Here is a 19,171-nt window from a genome sequence, read left to right as displayed (position 1 = left end):
TTAGAGATAGTTTTATCTAGAAACTCCATTCACCTGGCACACAGCTGTGAGGACCAGGCAGATATCACAGAGTTTGTGCGCTAAAAATTTAACTCTGTCAGTGGAAGCACCCAGGCCTTCTTTCCAAGCCTGCCCCCATCTATTTTTTGACAGAGGTTTAAAAACTTTGTAAATTAGCTTTATAGTCCACAGATGAATGTAGGCAGGTAAAATAACAATAATCAAAACAAAAACAAGGCTCTCCGGGGAAAGTTCATATATAAGCACATATCCTGAATAATGGGTAAGTCATCCTAGCTTGAAGCACAGTACCAACTCATACCAGTATTTATCTACTACCTACTGTGTGTCAGGCATGGGACTTCACTCTGTGCAGAATGGGACAAATGAGTTAGCACTGCTGGCCTCTGCAGTGTGGGGCTGCCAGTCATGTAAACAAGCAGTGAGAAGCGGATATGATGAACAGGAATGGCACTGGTAAAGATGTGTTGTCTGTGAAGGATCACCTCTGGGATGAATGAGAGACAGTTTCACAGAGAGTGCCTTTTGAGGTGTGTGTTGAATGAGAGGACAGGAAGACTGGGATGATAGCTGGGGCAGTAAACTTCAACCAGATTGCAGAAGGATTTGGAAAGTGTCCTGGGGGCCAATGGTATGTGGAGGTGAGGGGCACAAGGAAGAACTTTGATGTGTTTCTGGTTTGTACAACCAAGTGGATGGGAGCAGGCTGGGAGGGTGAGTTTGGACTTACAGATACTAGACTTGAGGTGTCTGTAGGCTAGCAGGAAGGGATATTTAGGGGTGCAAAAGGCAAGTAAGATGGAAACTGAAAGGTAACTGGCATTCAGAGTGGTGTACTAGAGCTAGCAACTACTTAAAAACTTCAAATTTGATCAAGTCATGTAGAAAAATATTTTTAATGGACTCACTTCTGTCTTAAAGATGGTGGATAAATGAATGAACACTTGATCTTCAGGGGCTTTTCATCCAGTTCACCTATATAACATGTGAAGATGCACTAGTACAGGATTAACTTGCTCTTTTCTTATTTAAATCAGATATAGCTTGCTCTTAGGTCTAAGTCCAGAGGGAACATATGCAGCATGTAGTGTAAAATGAAAATCACTGCATAAGACAATCCACCCCAAAGCTGTATATAGATAAATGAATCAAACAGTTTTGTTAAAGTTGTACTTTTTTCCCCCTTTCTCCGTTCTGTAATATAAGATCAGCTGCATTCCTGACTAAGGGCAGATCCTTGGAGTACTATTAGTACCGCAAAATCCATCACAAAACTGGGCAGCAACATTAGAATTCGGTCTGAATTGCTAAAAGCTGGTAAAATCCAGAAGGTATTTGAAAAGCTAACCCAGATTGGGGCCGGGGGGGCACTCTAGAAGCAGTCCTCACTTTCTGCTATATCCTACAGCTGCATAGACTAGGCGCAAGTACCTAGTTATTTTGAGGCTGTCTGTGTCATTTAAACAGTACTGCTGGTTGTCACATTTCCAGGGATCTTTCTTACTGGTGGTGGTTTAGTTACTAACTTGTGTCTAACTCTTGGGACACCATAGACTGTAGCCTCTTAATTCTTCTTAATCTAATTAAGAGGCAGGCTAACATTTTGAAATAGTCACTATTTTAAAAAGACCATCAGATTCCTTGGAAGGAGCCAATCGTGTGGCTTGCTTCAAACTGGTGACAGTACTGGCCTCAGCCAGAAGTCTCTGTTCACTTCCTGTGACAGCATCAGGTCAAGGCAAAGGCTTATTTTATAAGCTTTACTGTGAAATATATTAATATTGACACTAGCAGAGAGGGTGGTAATTTAATTTACATAGTAAATGCTTAACAACTTGCTGACTAAGGAAGCTACCTACCTTGGAACTTGGGCTAGAGGCTTGTGAGATTTGAAACCATCTGCCACTGTCTTGCAAGTCAAGTCCCATCTATGAAGTTTGACTGCAGATATTCATACACCATTAGGTATATCTAGGACCCTGTCCCTCTCATTAAAGTGAGAGTGCGCTGGGTTTGAACTCCATTCAGACACTTAGCAGCTTTGAGCTAGAAGCAAATCATGCTTTGCCTTTAAACCTCCAGAGACAGTAAACTTCAAAACACATTGTAAACTATAAATATTATTATAACTTTTTGATTGCTAAACATATTTTAAAAGGTTTTCTACCTAGTGTTTGTTGAAAATCAGTGTAAGGATTTAAAGATAATATAAACTATGACATGTAAATTAATATAAATGTAAGCATGTAAATTATTGTCTAGTTTGCATTTCTGAAACAGAAAACCTAGGAAAGCATGCAGATGTATTGTGGTAGGCTAATAAACAGTCCTATCTAGAAAGATGAACCTATACTCTAGGAGAACCTGAAGCCTTTGACAAACTAAAAGCATAACATTTTCCACAGGTGCACTAGAAACCACAACGTGCACATTAGAAATACCCTGGAATTGTCACACACAGAGAGAGGGTTTGTAAAGTCTCTCTTTCCTCCCTCCTTCTATCACAGTGCAACAGGAAAATGAAAAAACTGGTACATACTCATCATGCACAATGGTGGGGCCATCCCTTGTCAAGGCCTCTTCCTTGATGACGTTGATAAGCTCAAAAGTACTGCTGATGGGGGCATCCGGGTTGGGCCATTTGGGACACTGGAAATGTCGAACTTCGAGGACATAGTCATCCTGCAACCAGTATGACACGAGTCACAGGTCATCCTTCACCTCATCCTATCTATAGTCTTTTAACAGAACTTGCTCCTGGGAAGTACATGGTCTAGATAACTGAAGAATGCCATCATTGCCAGGAGACCCAAACTGCTCTGAGGAGGAAAGACTAGGGAGGTCTGCCTGACAGTTAGCGAATGAGGCTGGTGGTGTGGAAGTTTAGTTGCTACAGTTGTGTCCGAATCCTTTCTGATGCCATGAACTCTGGTCGTGCTCCCCTGTCCATGAGATTTCCCAGGCAAGAATACTGGAGAGGGTTGCCATTTCCTTCTCCAGGGGAGCTTCCTGTCCCAGTGACGGAACCTGTGTCTCCTGGACTGCAGGCAGATTCTTTACTGCTAGGCCCCCAGGGAAGCAACAAATGAGGTTATCATAGTGAAATAGAATCCTGTTCGGGCAAACGTTTTAAGGGACAACAAACTATAGAAGACTTTATATCCTATTCTATCTTATCTATAAAAATAAAAACAAGGAAGGGGTAAGGACATCAGTATTTAATTTACTGAATAAGATAGCTCCCCTCTTAACCACTCCATAGGAAGGTAGTTAATTACTCATCAAAATGTTGTGTATTTTCTTTTTTTAATGTATAGTCTTAATACTATCCCCTCTGCAACATATTGTAAGGCTTACATTTCTGATGGCAAAGTAACTACAGAGCTCTAGTATCTTGTTTTTGTAATTAGGTCAACAAGCCCATTTGTATGCACGCTCAATCAGAGGAACTGCTACATTTCATCCTTCCACCTGGAAAAAGAAAATACTTGAAGGAAGCAAAAAAGGAAGTGTGCACATTTAAAATTGGGTCATACGCAAGATGCCTGCCTGGGCCTGTAATCAGGGTCATAGATTACTTCATTGTGACTTAGAATCACCCAGGATCCAGGTATAGCTGTTACCAAGGACCTGAGGTTGAGGTTACCTGTGTAGCTTCAAGGATAAAGTCATGGATGATAATTTGCTCTTCATTGGAGAGGCACAGTCTGTCTTTGCTGATAAGGGTGACGGTAAAGGCCTCACAGTTCATGGATTCTTCTCGACTGGGCCAGTACACAAACTCATCTTCAGCCTACAGGCACCGAAGAAAAAAATTAATTGCAGGGCTGTCAACCATTTGTTCTTGAATCTTCTTACCAGTTTCTTAATGTTTGCAATTTTCCATAATTCCCAGATCATCTTGTAAGTTGGGTTCATAGAATTATTGATATACCCATATTGCATCATGCTGCAGTCAGCGGTTATTGTATTTTATTGTAAAACACAATCACTATTTTTTGACACCTCTCATCTATGTTACTCTAACAACCAAAAAGGCTCCTTCTGTAGGGGATGTCTAACCCCTAGCTGAGAAATGCTGTGTAATGGTAAGTGTGAAAATAAAAAAGGAGATATGATCTCCTATCCTATCAATTTTATTATTTCACAGTGGCTTAATGCAACTAAGATACACTAATTGTTGTTCTATGGATTATGTTACTAAGAGTTGTACAGTTGACTAGCATTTTCCAAAAGACTTTTTGTAAACATTATCTTATGTACTTTTCTTAATATACTAGTGAGGGAAGGCAGTTTTTATCTTCTGTCTTTGTAGATGAAAACACCAAGGCTCGGGTCCATAAATAAGCATGCTGGCTCTAAGTATAAGGTGCTTTGTAAAAGGGAAGTTAAGCTGTCAATGTTAAGACTTCAAGTCTTTCAGTCTTGAATCAGGCAAGCTTTAAATGTTTATCTATTTTAAGAGCAAACATAAATATTCAGTAACAGAAACTACAGTACATAAAATAGATAAGCAATAATAATTTACAGCTCAGAGCAATATTCAAGTATCTTGTAATAACCTGTAATGGAAAAGAATCAGAAAAAATAACTGAATCACTTAGCTATACATCTGAAACTAATACAATATTCAGGCTTGATACTTGAATTCTCTCCCTGAAAACTATGAATGCCTAAGAAAAAGATAACCGTTGCCTAGGTTGGAGACTGAGAAATACAATCATTATGATGAGGCTTGTCTCCTTTTTCTCATCAGTTCAAATGGCAAATTACAGTTTGCTTGTAATATATAGATTTATTTCTATGGGCATTTTCCTGAAAAAGCCTAGACACTATACTAGTGAAGTCAGAAATAATTCTGAATAATGTTCAAAGCAAGGTTTTGTTTAATCTTACATTGTTGCATTAGAAATGAGCCAACAGTCCAATAAGACTTATCACCCTTTCAAGTTTCAATATAGCTTATTGCCAAGTACATTTTTATTTTTAAAGCTCAGCATAAGGGGAAACAGATTAGCAATCGGGTTTAGTCTATACAAAAGAAGTCTGTAACTGTCTTGGATTTTAATACACTGTGCCCTAGGATGTGGAATTAAGACCCTTTTACCAGATATTCTGGTGGATCAGCAGTAAAGAATACACTTGCAATGCAGGAGACGTGGGTTTGATCCCTGAGTCGGGAAGGTCCCCTGGAGGAGGGCATAGGAACCCACTCCAGTATTCTTGCCTGGGAAATCCCATGGACAGAGGAGCCTGGCTGGCTACATAGGGTTACAAAGTCAAACACCACTTAGCAACTAAAACAACAACAAAGACATAATGATGAACAAGGCCTCTAAATTTGACCAAATACACAGATTAAGCATAGGACTGGATATGATCCTGAATAATCTAACTAAGCCTTAATTTCCATATTGGAAAAGTGGGAATAATAAAACTATATAACTCAAATAACTATTATGATGATATATGAATTAGAAATTCTCTAATTGGCCTAACAACTGCCAAAAGGAGTTAGTAATGGTGGAGGAAATGGCAACCCAGTCGAGTCTTCTTGCCTGAAGAACCCCTTGGACAGAGGAGCCTGGTGGGCTACAGTCCATGGGGTCACAAACCCCACAACCGAGCAACTGACAAAAAGGTGAAAGAAAGGCAGAAAACCAGTTTTGGACACATCACAGTAAACTAGGGAATAATGGCTCCACTTGACAGACTATTACAAAGAAACAATGCCACTGAGTTCAGCATTTTGCTTATGGATAAGGCAAAGATGCCTTGGCCACAGTGACTTTTGGACCATCCACAGAATCATGGTCTTGTAAAGTTACAGTAGTGATAAATAACAAAGCACACAAAAAATGCAGAGCCATCATCATGTCTGACTCTTTGCGACCCCATGGGCTATAGTCCGCCAGGCTCCTCTGTCCATGGGATTCTCCAGGCAAGAATACTGGAGTGGGTTGCCATGTCCTCCTCCAGGGGATCTTCCTGACCCAGGGATCAAACCCAGGTCTTATACGCTGCAGGCAGATTCTTTATCGACTCAGCCAGCAGGAAAGCCCTTAGAAAATGCTACTCGGTACTGAATCTGACTTTCCACCTCTGAGCTATGAGCGCAGATGTGCCGGACTCCATCGCCTCCCTGGGCCGGAGAGAGACCCGGCAGTGACGGGCCAGGCCCTGCAGCCCCCTGCCCGCACAGCACACTCACCGGACCCAGGCCCCCACTCGCCTGCCCATGCAAATGAGCCTGTGGGTAGCGACGCTCTCAGTGACTGTCCTCTGTTCCGTGAGGATAACAAAAAACACTGACTCATCCAACAAATGCACGTTTTAACAACCCTAAATGCCTCCAATTTCCATATGCCAAACAGAATAGACCCCTATTGCCAGCTAATTTGAAAATTTACACTCCAGTTTTTAGCTTAAGATTCTCAACTCTGTTGCCATTCTATCACACAGAAGCAGTCTTGGTATTCTGAAGCTGGAGCAGAAAGCGACGAAGTGAAGTTCCTACTGACTGGGCACATAGTCAAACGCATGTCATCAAGACTAGGGGTTCAGTCACATGCTGTTCTTTCTGATTAAAAAACTCACTACTCCTGACACTCAAGGAAGCAGATCATTTTTGTTTTTGTTTTTACTCTGTGTGCTTCCATGTCCTCGTAGTAACTTCTGAAGACCCAACTGACTGAAAACTTGAGGCAACGAGAGTGCAGTGGTATCACTTAAAACTTATTTTCATAAACGTGCTCACCCTTCTCCTCTAGGGTCTTAGAGACCTCAATTGTTGTTTAGTTGCTAAGTCGTGTCTGACTCTTTGTGACTCTCTGGACTGTAGCCTGCCAGGCTCCTCTGTGCATGGGATTTCCCAGGCAAGACTACTGGAGTGGGTTGCCATTGCCTTCTCCAGGGGATCTTCCCAACCCAGGGATCGAACCCAGGTCTCCTGCATTGGCAGGTGGATTCTTTACCTCTGATCCACCTGGAAAGTCTGGAGACCTCGATAGGGAAGGACTAAAGGGAGGAGAAAGAACTAGTAGCTTAGTTGAGGTCTTTAAAAAGCACTGTTAATTTCCAACCAAAAAAGTTTCTCCTTTTCTCCTTCCCTGTAACAGATCTGGCTTGCCTATGGAGTGGGGGGAAATGATGATACATTATTAGTACTTTTGATACTGATTTTTTTTGTGGGGGGCTGGGAAACATTTCTATGATGTGGGGTTGGACATATACAATAACAAAATAAGACAAGTGACTCAAATCATGGCTGTAATTATTTGTATATGCCCCTGGGCAAACTAGTTCCCTCAGTTTTCTGAGCTCCTAAAGGAGGTGAAGACAGTACCTATGTCATCAAGTTGTAGAAATGATTTAATGAGTTAATACATGTAAAAACAAGGTCATATATAATCAATACATGTTGACTGCTATTATTACTCGTTTGTTTTTCAACAGTGACGTATAGCAACGAAGAGATCAGTGTCAGTTCATAGACTAGTGAGGTTGGAAAAAGAACTTTTTTTCAAAACCTTCTGTCACCTACAGTGTACAGTAGAGTTGAGGGGTTCTACCACCAGGAATCAGGAATCAAGGACTGGAGCAGACCTATGAAATGAGCAGTCTACATTCCCTCCCCAGCTCATGCAGACACTACCTCCCTGTCGTAAGGTCATGAATGCTCGCGGCCTCACAAATGCAGAGCAGGTGTGCCTCACTTACCAAGCTCTGGTTGTCTGGCAGCATGACGATGATCTGCGCGTTGTGATCCCAAATCATCCTCCAGAAATCCTTGGTGGTGTGCGGCAGAGGGTGCTGGGTTATAATAAACTCATTGCTCCTGTAATAGCCCTTTAGTTAGGAAGATGAAAAACCAGCGATTATGAGTGTCTTATTCTAACTCCCCGGTAGTAAAACACATTCATGAAATAAGACCAGCATGGTGCTAACCTCACTGAAACAATCCAAAGAGGCTTTCAGTGCACTTGGCTAATTTTTATACATACTTCTGCTAACATGTAGAGACAGTTTTCTCTCTGTGTTCTATTCACTTCTTATTCCCCCTGCTGTTTTTACTTAACAGTAATTTCAACATTTACTCCAAGACTAGATGGGTGAAATCAGTAAGACGATGACTTCCTTAACAAGCTTGTTTCTTAAGCATTTTTGTGTCCTCATGGATTAGGTATCCTTTGTTAAAGGTTTCCAGATGCAGAAATCTCTCCAATTTTGATATTACACACCAAGAAAGTATTTGAAAAATCAAAGCTGCATAGGTGGTGTCTGCTCTTTAGCACCATTCAATGTAAGCGACTTTACTTATAACCAACTGTTGACTCTCACCATGATATAAGAAGCATTAATGTAGTCAGTTCCTTTCATTCCAGGCAACGGTGCAAGACCCACTCGAGCACGTTCAGCTATGACAGAAAAAACAAAAACACATTTGCCGTGGTTACCCACACACCAGCAACAGCTCCTTCTCAGAGTTACCTGATGAGCCATAGAGTCCCTTGGCTCCTATTTCTTTTTGGGTCCTGTTTCTTTTTAAGACTAAACCTATGTTGTTAACCAAGCTAAAGCATTATCAGCTAAGACTGAATGTAAAAGAAAACTTTACCCGTCCATCTGCATGTGCCCAGAAGGACGCAGGCATTATGGGAGTAACATGCAACTGTGGGAGACATTTTCTCAGGAGGTCACAAAGAAGCTAGAGACGAAAGAGGAGTTGAGGTCACTGCTGACCCTGGTCTGATGTTCCTACAATTAGGCCAACATATTGCACTCTGCCCTTCTGCATCCCCTTACCTTTATCTTTCTGTTCAGGAAGCACTTAGAAAATCTTGGCCTTTTTCGATCAAGAGAATCTCTCCACCGATTCCCTATGTCTGTTTCTATAGCATACGTACAGTATCCTCTGCTGAGTCCCAAGTTCTTCACACAGTGGTCACCACCTATCAAGTGTCTTGGTCTCAGTTGACAAGATAATTTAATAATTGTAGTTCCAGTTGGACAGATTAAACCAGGACTCTCTTTTTTAAGAGTATTCATGCCACAGTGATAATGACTTTACCTTTCTTTTTAGGGTTTAAAGCTAAGACATGGTAGAAATAGCCTAACTCTTCAGTCTCGAGGTGAACCTGAAGCTAGATTTCTTGTCCCGTAGACACAGCAACTTCCTGGTGCTGACAGCTACCCCTCCCATCTGTTCAATTTGTCCTAAGCATAACTTTTCCCCGTGGTGGTGGTTGCCTCTTTACCTAACACATAAAATCTCAAGAAGAAACAAACACAGTCAAGTTGAACCGATGTTAAGATCTTACATGGCACGACTGAAGAGTTCCGGTTCTTTTCTTTGTTGCACTCTTTCTGAGCACTGAAGCATTCCACATATTTTGCATTGCATTGTGTGACCAGCTGAAAGAAAAGCAACATTTTCGTCCTCATTCAAAGGACTATATTTGTGCATGTGTTAACTTACTGTGGCAAACATTTTTTGGTATGTACATAAACATCAAATCATACCTTGTGTCCCCTAAACTTAGAATTCTATCTCAATAAAGCTGGGAAAGACAACAGAACAAAAACAAAGCCATAGTTGATAGCATCTGCTTGATGATCTGGCAGAAACGCCAATAATCAGATAACTAATGACTTTTAAACATTTTTGCACTCTAAGAACACTTTGTGTCTCATTAGTAGTACTTCCCTCAGCTGGCTCGGTGGATTGCATCTTGTTTTACTCACTTTTAGGCCTTAAGGCTTCTTGATGGCAGGCTCTATGTAAGGAGTATTTATTGAATTAATGTGGATTTACTGAATTCATGTGGACTTTCCCCATACGCTCTCTACTAGAGTGTATGGGAATGGTCTCCTGCTCTACACTGTCCAGGGCCCTGGAGGCAGCCTGAGTTTCTGTTTCTTGTGTTTTCTTTCTAGGTAAGTTCTATACCTGTAAAAGAATAAACAACCCCTTCTCCTTTGATGAATTTTTTAAAACAAGGTATAAACAAATGTTTCAGAAACAAAAGGCAGAATTTAAAAAATATTGGTACTCAACACTGCTATATTTAAAATAGACAACTAACAAGGAGTTACCGTATAGCCCAGGGAACTCTGCTCAATGTTATGTGGCAGCCCGGATGGGAGGGGAGTCTGGGGGAGCATGGATACGTGTCTGTAGATGGCTGAGTCCCTTTGCTGTCCCCCTTAAACTATCACAACATTGTTAACTGGCTCTGCCCCAATAAAAAATGATTTTTTTAAAAAAAGAAATAATAATTTTTTAAGAATGCATTTTCAACATTCGAAATAAGACACTATGTCCTCACTATTAATTAACTGAATGGTTTTTAGAGTGGGTAGGACATTATAAAAGGAGACCTGGAAATGTAAAGTTGTTATGACTGAACCTGGTGAAATTAATCTATTTTTCATTTCATGTCACTTGTTATCATTTGCTTGACAGTCTCATTTCTTCAGCTGAGATTCAAAGGAAGGTTTCAGTGTCTATGGAAAGTTTTACCATGAAAATGAAAACTGCAGCGATTCATCTCCTTCTTTTTATCTTGACACAAAATGAGAAATAGAACAATGTACAAAAAAGACAGATTTTAAAGTCTAATGAGAGACTACTAAGTAGGAGGCATTCAGTACTTTTGAGATGGCTGAGCTGCTCTGAACTTAATTACTTTAATAGTTCTTACAGTCTCTCTCTTCACCTTATTTCATTCAATTCCGTATAACCCTAACTGTCTTCCCACCTTGTGCCCCTATCAAAGATATAAAACCCCATTTAGGAAAAATTAACCTTTTCTCTAGTATTGCTTAGTAAGTCTTTTTTCAGTTTTTAAATCATCCACTGGGATAGTCTTTCAAAGAGCTCAGCTTTTAAGATAATGTCAACAAATAGCCGTTCTTCATAAGGGTAAGATAAATTAGGTCAGAAAAAATACAGGGGATTTTTTTTTTTTTTTTGATTGGAACAACTAACAACATATTATGTCACTGTGGCCAGGGGCAAGTGTTTACGTTCAAGTAAGTTGTAAACTTCACAGAAGAAAATGCAGCACAGCACTCTGTACTCAGACAGCTACAAACAAGCCGCAGCTTGATTTTCCCTGATTTTCCCGTGTATTACATCTCAGGAGGACACCGTCATCCATCTCAGTCTAAACATTCATGCCGAAAAGACACGACCCCTCAACTCAAGGCATTTCTTTGCCTCCTTGATTTTTGCCCAGAGAAATGCATTCAAAGCACTACCTTGAACTGTTTCTCCAGCCGTGTCTTGCCCCCGACTCCTGGGATGAGGATGCTGTTAACGTAACTATGCAGCTGACTGGAAGACACTTCAGTCTCCTTCCCGAGAATGGCTTCCAACAAGGCATCGTGGATGAAGATGTACTGCTCCTGAAAGGCAGAGGGCGAGACGGTCACCGAGGTGAGCTATACCACCTGTTTCCTGCAGGAACTCTGCCTTCAGGGAGCTCTTCCCGGGCAGGGACCTCTCTGTGAATTCCCTCAGTGCTCACTTCCTAATCCGCCAGAGGCGACTTGAGGGCAGGGACTGCATTAGCTTGGTTCTGTACTCCACACCACGCCCCGAACACGCAGCGGGGAAATGCGTGTTCCCTGGAGGGCTTTAGAACCATCCTCTGGGGCCAGAGAGTTTAACTCCCAGAGCAGCAAACACACAGCACTAGGTACAGTGTCCCGGCTTCATTTCACATCCGCACAGAAGTGGGGAACGACCAGATATCCTCGTCAGGACAGCTTCCCATCCCAACCCCTGTGGGTTCCTCCCGGCCCTGTCTGCTGACGCTCCCTCACCCTTCCGCTCCAGCTCACGGGAAGCCCACGGGGGCAGCCGTCTCTCCTCACCTCAGTCTGGACGAGGTAGTTGCGCTGAGTCCTGATATGCTTCAGGAATCCCAGGACGTTGACTGTGCTTTTGTCTTTTATCTGTTGCAGCATGCTGTCAATGACGATGTAGGTACCTGTCCTGCCCACACCAGCGCTGGAAGAGAGGCAGATGCTCAGCTAGCACCCCTGCTGCTCGGGCCCGGCACACACCACGGACTGCAGAGACAGCCTCCGGGCCTCTGAGGCCCTGAGAAGTAACCCCATTGTTTGGGGGACCTGGCGCAGGTTACGATGTATGGAGGGTATCCACAAACCACAAGAGGGTCCTTCCTCCCTCTTGAGTCTTGATGTGGAGGGAAGACTACCTTCATACCTTGTATGAAAATAGAGACTATGTATACTTAAAAAAAATATATATATATATATATATAAGCTACATACGAGCTTTCTTGGCCTTCCTTGTAGCTCAAGCAAAAGGATCTAAGTCCATGATGCCAGGGAGCCCAAGGCATCCCTCCTGGCAGCCACATGCCCACACCAGAACCACTCCCACGGAGGCATCACTTGGGTCTCCCGCTCCCCCAGCGATCCTGGGGGAGCCCATCGTCCTTTCAACACACCCGCTTTCTGCTCTCCAGACTCCCCAGTGGGCTCAGTATTGGCAAGTTCCTGCTGAAAAGGATACTTTCCTTTCATAATCCAGAGGTAGACTAGGAGAGACCCCCAGGGAGACCCGAGTTCTGCCATATTGAACAACAAACTTCTTTTTGGCAGAATCTCTGCCCCTATCCCTCTAGCAGGTTCCCCGTCTGACACAACTCTGCTGATACACAAGCTCTCTGGTAGACTCTCTTCTATTTTAGCGATTGTAAATGGATTAGCAAAAATGGAGCGTTCTCATGGCACTCTGAACAGAAGACAGGTTCGACCCCTGCTGCTCTGTGGGCACCTGTTAGGGGAGCTGCCTCAAAGACGTGCCAGGGAAGCTGTGCGGCCGTGTAACATACATCACAGAAGCAGCAACATCTGTCTGAACGCCAGAGCCAAGCCATCCAGCACAGCTCAGGAAACCCAAACGGGCTCTGTATGAACCTAGAGGGGTGGGATGGGGAGGGAGACGGGAGGGAGGCTCAGAAGGGAGGGGATGTATGTATACCTGTGGCTGATTCATGTTGAGGTTTGACAGAAAACAACAAGATTCTGTAAAGCAATTATCCTTCAATAAAAAAATTTTAAAAATACAATAAAAAGCATTTTTAAACAACCAGCTGAGGTTGATTTCCAGATGGCTCAGCGTAAAGAATCCACCTGCCAATGCAGGAGACACAAGAGACATGGGTTCAATCCCTGGGTTGGGGAGATTCCCCTGGAGAAGGAAATGGCAACCCACTCCAGTATTCTTGCTTGAGAAATGCCACGGGCAGAGGAGCCTGGAGGGTATGGGGTCGCAGAGTCGGACACAACTGAGCATTAATGTTACTATTTACTAAGGTTGTTTAAGGTAGTTTAGAAGGGAAAACAAGCTTTATACGTGCTTTACAAAGGTATTTTATATAGTACCGATAAGCTCAAAGCCTTCTACCCAGAAAATAAATACTATTCTTTGAAGGAACCCTACAGAAAAGCCACATTCAAAAACTCAAAAGCTCTTCAATGCTCTGTGGTGACCTAAATGGAAAGGAAATGCAAAAAACAGGGGATAAATGTATACATACAGCTGATTCACTTTGATGTTACAGCAGAAACTAACAAACACTCTAAAGCAACTATACTTCAGTAAAAATTAAACACCAAACAACAACAACAAAAAGCCACAAAGTTTCTAGTGTGGGGAGTTCTAATCTTGTGTTTATGGTTTTTATATATTAGTTAGTTAGTTAAGTCGCTCAGTCGTGTCCGACTCTTTGCGACCCCGTGGACTGTAGCCCACCAGGCTCCTCCGTCCATGGGATTCTCCAGGCAAGAGTACTGGAGTGGGTTGCCATTTCCTTATATATTAGGAGCTACCAACAACTGCCTTATAAAATAACACTGGATTTTATCAATAATGAGATGGTGTTATAAAAACTGGAGACTTACCCTCTAAGAGTTCATTCTGTTTTACCCTCACAAACAGCAGCTGCTTTCTTACTGTTCGAGGACTATAGTGACCTCCTTTAACCCTGACAAGTCTCGCCGGTCCCAGTTTTGGGTGGAAGACTCTATTTCTGTGTCAAACAAAGCAGCGGCAGGCCCACAGTGGCCCCGGTTCCCAAGGCCCACAGCCCCTGCTCTTCCCAGTCCGCCGGCTCCTCACCTGCAATGCACCAGCGCAGGGCCCATCTCCGGCGTGCGGGCGGCCGAGGACCTCCGCACGAAGGTCAGGACCGGGAGGGCGTACTCCGGAACCCCCATGTCGGGCCACTGCGTGTAGTGGTACTGGATCACTGTGCGTTCATTCTGCCGCCCCTTGGGATTTCCCTTCTGACCCTGACAGAAAGGCAAGAAAGGATGTCTTTAAGCCGAGAGCGGGCATTCTAGATGAAGATGCTGTAAGGACGGCAGGAATCGCCACCTCTGTTCCCATTTGCCCTAATGCTGACATCCTCTCTGTGGTCCTCTCAGGCCACAGATGAGGACATGACCCAGCGGGATGAGAAGGCTCAGATACCTCATAGAAGAGAATATGGTTTCAGTCTGCACCAAGAATGAATGCTTCGTATTTCGTTTTTCTGGATCTGCACCTATCCAAAGAGCTCAGTAATTTGCCTACAAGGTTTCTATTTGCTAGGTGCTTCCCTGTTGGCTCAGCAGTACCACCTGCCAGTGCAGGAGACACGGGGTTCTGTCTCTGGGTCAGGAAGATCCCCTGGAGAAGGGAATGGCAACCCACTCCAGTCTTCTTGCCTAGAAAATTCCATGGACAGAGGAGGCTGGCGGGCTGCAGTCCATGGGGTCGCAGAGAGTCTGACACGACTCAGCAACTAAACAACTTCCATCTCCTGACTTCCTGCCCCAGCTCCTCTGACTGTGTGCCAGGACTCCCATTCCTTCTCCGCTGTCTAGGCCGATCCTTTAGGAGCCTCAGGGCGGGTGCTGTGCAACCTCCGGGAAGTGTGGGGAAGATCCTTCTCAACCTCTAGAGTCCAGGGCAACAGTCAATTTATCTGTCCCTTTCAAGATGAATTTTTTAGAGTTGTTTTCCTTTAAGTGGCTGAACGTTTTACATTTCAACCACTTTGGTTGACCATCTTCCTCAAACAGATCAGTTGCTGTGACGTGTTTTATTATTATTATTATCATCAATACCTGTAAAATTTAAAAATGTTTTTGATGATTCAGGGACATTAACCCATCGACATTGAACATTGTAGAGTGCTTGGCCCCGTGCTACAGGGCTTGGATGTCCTTGATTATTAATTCTCCAGTCGCCTCTCCTTTTTCTTTTTCTTCCTCATTTTCAGTTACTACTGTCAGTGTGCAAAACACCTGACATTCCTATTTGATATCCTCCTCTGACCTAAGCTATTTCTAAAATAAGAGCAAGTGGGCCATATTTAAATACCTGAGGTGTTTGCATGACTAATGGATGTTATACTTCATGAGTATAAACTGGTTATTGGTTAGCTTGAACCAACTCACAACTCTGGTAGAGAGAACACAGATAAAGACAGTGCTACTGATCTTTATAATACTTCTGCCGTTCTTGGGAAGAAAACTATACATGCAAAGGACTGTTAACCTTGGACCATGAATGGGCTTCAGAGCCACTGAAATTGTATATGAAAACCTGAGTAAATGTGAATTCTTCTGGGGCAGACAGTTTTATCACATTCCCAAAGATGCCCAAGCCTAGAAAAATAAATGAGGAGCCATTGCTACCAACAGCTGCCTACCGAAGCCTCCACAGAGTAAGTGACACTCCACATTGTCCTAATGAGCATCTGTCCTGAGTTCCTAGTACTGCTACAGTGATCTATGAGTCTCAATGGGACAGTGGATTTTCAACAAGAGAAACTGAGAAAACTTGAAAGTGGCATTTCCATAAGTGTGATTCTCAGGATGGTAATGGTACTTTTATTGTTAAATCACATTAGGAAACACGACAAAGTTACATCGATTTCCTTACTCTGGCACTCTGGGTACTTGTTTTCCTTGTAAATTTTTAAGGGAGAATTCAGGCTCATGTAGTACTCATTTTCCACACTTACTGAATCACAGAATTTGAGTTTTGCAAGCATATTGCAGGGCTAGTATTCCTTGGGATACACTTTGGGAAACAATGCTTTAAAGCTGTCAGAAAAGTATATTTAAAAAGCTAAATTACCAAACAGATGCTGTCATATTTGCTGGTTACCAAAACCTCAGAGGACCTTTGGTCCCTCCCCCACCCCAAATGAAGCCTCCTTCATGAAGAGACTGAAGAACTCAATCAGGCCAGTTAAATTCTATTATGTGCTTTGCCAATATCTTTCACACCATACACTGATGTCAATCAAGAGAGTTGTGAGAAAACGTTTCAAAAATACTTTTTTTAAAAAACCAAGTTGGTTATGAGAGTTGGCCTTGGTCGCACCGTGATTTTCATACTAGTTTAAAAAGAGACTCCCTGGCAGCCCACCCAACCCCTTCAGTACCTTTTTCACTTTTGTATTTCTGACTGAGAAACGACGAACAGTATAGCAGGCGTGTACTTTTGTGCTCTTCAGGGTGACAATAATGTTTCCATACTCCTCACTGTTCTCTGTGGGCCAATACTGATCACATTTTCGCTGCAAAAAAAGATTAATAAAGTTGTAAATTATAACTGCAATCGATACCACAATTCCACTGTTGGTAATGTGATTTCAAACGGCAGTGTTGAAACACAGGTACTATCACTATGTGGCTGACTAAATCAGGAATGAATGGGCTTAAGTCCTGGGAGGCAGCTGTGACCCCTGCAGAGGTTAATCTTGGGACACATGTGGGCTAGATCATTTGAGGAATGCAGGAATACCATCCTGCATCTCATGATGTACCTTAAAGAGGGTCTAAGAAAAGTCCTATATATTCGACCCATACAAAATGTAGGTATGATATGTTGCCAAGGAAGTTTAAGTGTCATTTGGGAGGTTGGCCTGCATTTACAGGTAAAAGAAAGTCTCTTGTGGAACTTCTGGTGGCCCAGTGGTTAACATTCTGCACTTGGAATGCAGGGGGTGCAGGCAGGATCCCTCATTGGGGAACTAAGATCCGATATGCCATACCATATGTGGCTAAATACACTAAGGGGGGAAAAAAGGAAATCTCTTATAACTGTGACAGCCTTTGTGTTAAAAACTGGTCACCAATTTTGACTCCACGAAGTGAGGCAGTAGTGATTCTGAGTAAGGGACTAGAGCCTGGAACCTTATTCTATTCCATCCCATTAATTAATTAATATCTAATGTAAGTTCAAAATCCGATAAGTTAAAATATGACTCATCATCTTAAAAAAAGATTCTCTTAGTGATGGTCGAGGTGTTGAAGCAGTCTTTACTCCCCTGGATTTGAACTACTAGTAGTTCCTTGACTATATACTGTTTCTTCCACCGTCCCTACTTTTTCCTTTCTATCCACTGTACTTAGAATGTCCTGCCTTCTCTTTCATTGCTTAAATCTCACCTCAAACATTAGCTCTTTAAAAAGATATCTGTACTATAGAATACATCCATGCATTTTGCAGCATCCTCCTAATTAATACCTTATTCATCTTTTTTTTTAAAGCCTTTTATAAATGTATTGTTAATCTATTTCAGAAAGACAGATTAACACCTAAAGATACCCTGTTCACCTTGATCATCATGTTTAATCCACTCTGGTAAGAGCCCACCTTCCTGGCATGGAGGACACTTCTCATTTCTCTAACTCTTTTGGCCTTACCAAGTTTCTGCCCCACAGCAGACGCTCCCCAAGTAATTTTTTGAATGAAGGTACATGAGTAAAAGTTCTTACTCTTCCTTTCTCCACGAGGTTTGTAATCATGACAATGATTCCAGTGTTTTGTTCCCAAATCATCCTCCAGAAGTCTTCAAACGTGGACTTTAACGGTCCCTGGGTGGCGATGTAGGCCTTCGCTTTGTTGTAACCCTTCAAAGAAGACACAGCGCACAGTAAGATGAAAGCAACACGACAGACCGGGAAAACAATTCAAGTGCCTTCCACACTGAGTAGGCTGCGTTTTCCATGAACGCTCCGTGCAGTACGAAAACACATTCAACCGTCTCAGCAGCACTCTTCATTTATCAGAAACAGGTTTAGGAAAACATTTCTGACTTACATCGACATAGTTTGCATTAATGTAGTCGCTGTGCTTAGAGTCTTTTCCTGGTAAAGGTCTTAACTTCACCCTACTGTGATCATCTATAGAGGGTAAGAAAGAAAAAAAAAGCGAAAACAAAATGTATGATTCAGAAACTAGCAGCATTCTAAAGCACACAACAAAGCAAAGAGGCAACGTGGCATCTCCCAGGGCGCCCCGAGAAACCTTTGGGCAGAAGAACAAACTAAAACGTCAAAGCTACAGCACTCGAACCCATCTCCATATCACGGGGACACTCCCACCGCATGCTCTGACCTGTGAGGGCTGATATGCAAGAAATGAAATGTTGGTCCTTATTAATTCATGTAAAATGATTTAAGATGCAACCCTCTGAAACTCCCATATCCTACATTTTAAAAGAAATTTCCAAGATTTTTGAATACCTATGTTCCATCCCCTCTGTCCATTGATACAGATATAAAAAGGTGCTTCTTATATCAAATCCAGAACATCAATTTTTGGGTGATGCCACTCAGCTGGACTCCCCAGCACCCTGAGTAACTGAGGGAACTGGAGCTTGCTTCTCAGAGTAATCTCATCACGGGCATCTGAAGTCCATGATCAGATTCAAGACCCACTTAACCTTTGCCTGTGAACAAAAGGTGAGTGCTGATACGTGCCTCTGGTTGTCCAACAGAAGGAGCTTGTATTTATAAGGTAACAAACAGAAGCAAGCTGAGGTCATACTTTTTTTTCCCCCCTAGCTAGAAAGAGAATGGGCAAAAGCTGATTTACATTCCTGTTTATAATCATGATCATAAAAGGCTAGCTTGAAAAGAAGTCCAATGAGTGGATTAGCATGGACATTACTGACCTCAGACTACATCATGCACTTCTGGGAAGCCCTCCACATTCTTGAACTGTGAACTGCTTTTGTGCTGAGAAATGCACAGACTGCAGTGAATCTAAACAGGGGCTGCCTGTTGAATCTAAACAGGGGCCCCACACGAAAATATTCTCCTAAGG

General features: G+C 42.6%; 1 protein-coding gene across 3 annotated transcripts in view; it reads right to left on the bottom strand.

Annotated features, from left to right (window-relative positions):
• PTPRG (protein tyrosine phosphatase receptor type G) overlaps nt 1-19,171 on the bottom strand; it is a 749,569-nt gene that overhangs the window by 12,728 nt on the left and 717,670 nt on the right. For all 3 annotated transcript variants that reach the window (XM_043441944.1, XM_043441943.1, XM_043441946.1), the window contains 11 exons: nt 18,164-18,246; nt 17,839-17,973; nt 16,500-16,634; nt 14,180-14,352; nt 11,902-12,037; nt 11,284-11,430; nt 9,342-9,435; nt 8,362-8,438; nt 7,741-7,869; nt 3,668-3,814; nt 2,561-2,703 (listed from right to left, as the gene is read on the bottom strand). In XM_043441944.1, the coding sequence (XP_043297879.1) occupies nt 2,561-2,703; nt 3,668-3,814; nt 7,741-7,869; nt 8,362-8,438; nt 9,342-9,435; nt 11,284-11,430; nt 11,902-12,037; nt 14,180-14,352; nt 16,500-16,634; nt 17,839-17,973; nt 18,164-18,246 (1,399 nt within the window). The remainder of the gene's footprint in view (nt 1-2,560; nt 2,704-3,667; nt 3,815-7,740; nt 7,870-8,361; nt 8,439-9,341; nt 9,436-11,283; nt 11,431-11,901; nt 12,038-14,179; nt 14,353-16,499; nt 16,635-17,838; nt 17,974-18,163; nt 18,247-19,171) is intronic.

This window comes from Cervus canadensis, chromosome 22 (assembly GCF_019320065.1).
Source record: "Cervus canadensis isolate Bull #8, Minnesota chromosome 22, ASM1932006v1, whole genome shotgun sequence".
Taxonomy (NCBI): domain Eukaryota; kingdom Metazoa; phylum Chordata; class Mammalia; order Artiodactyla; family Cervidae; genus Cervus; species Cervus canadensis.
Note: the sequence above shows the minus strand (reverse complement) of the source record. Positions and strands in the feature narration are given on the sequence as shown.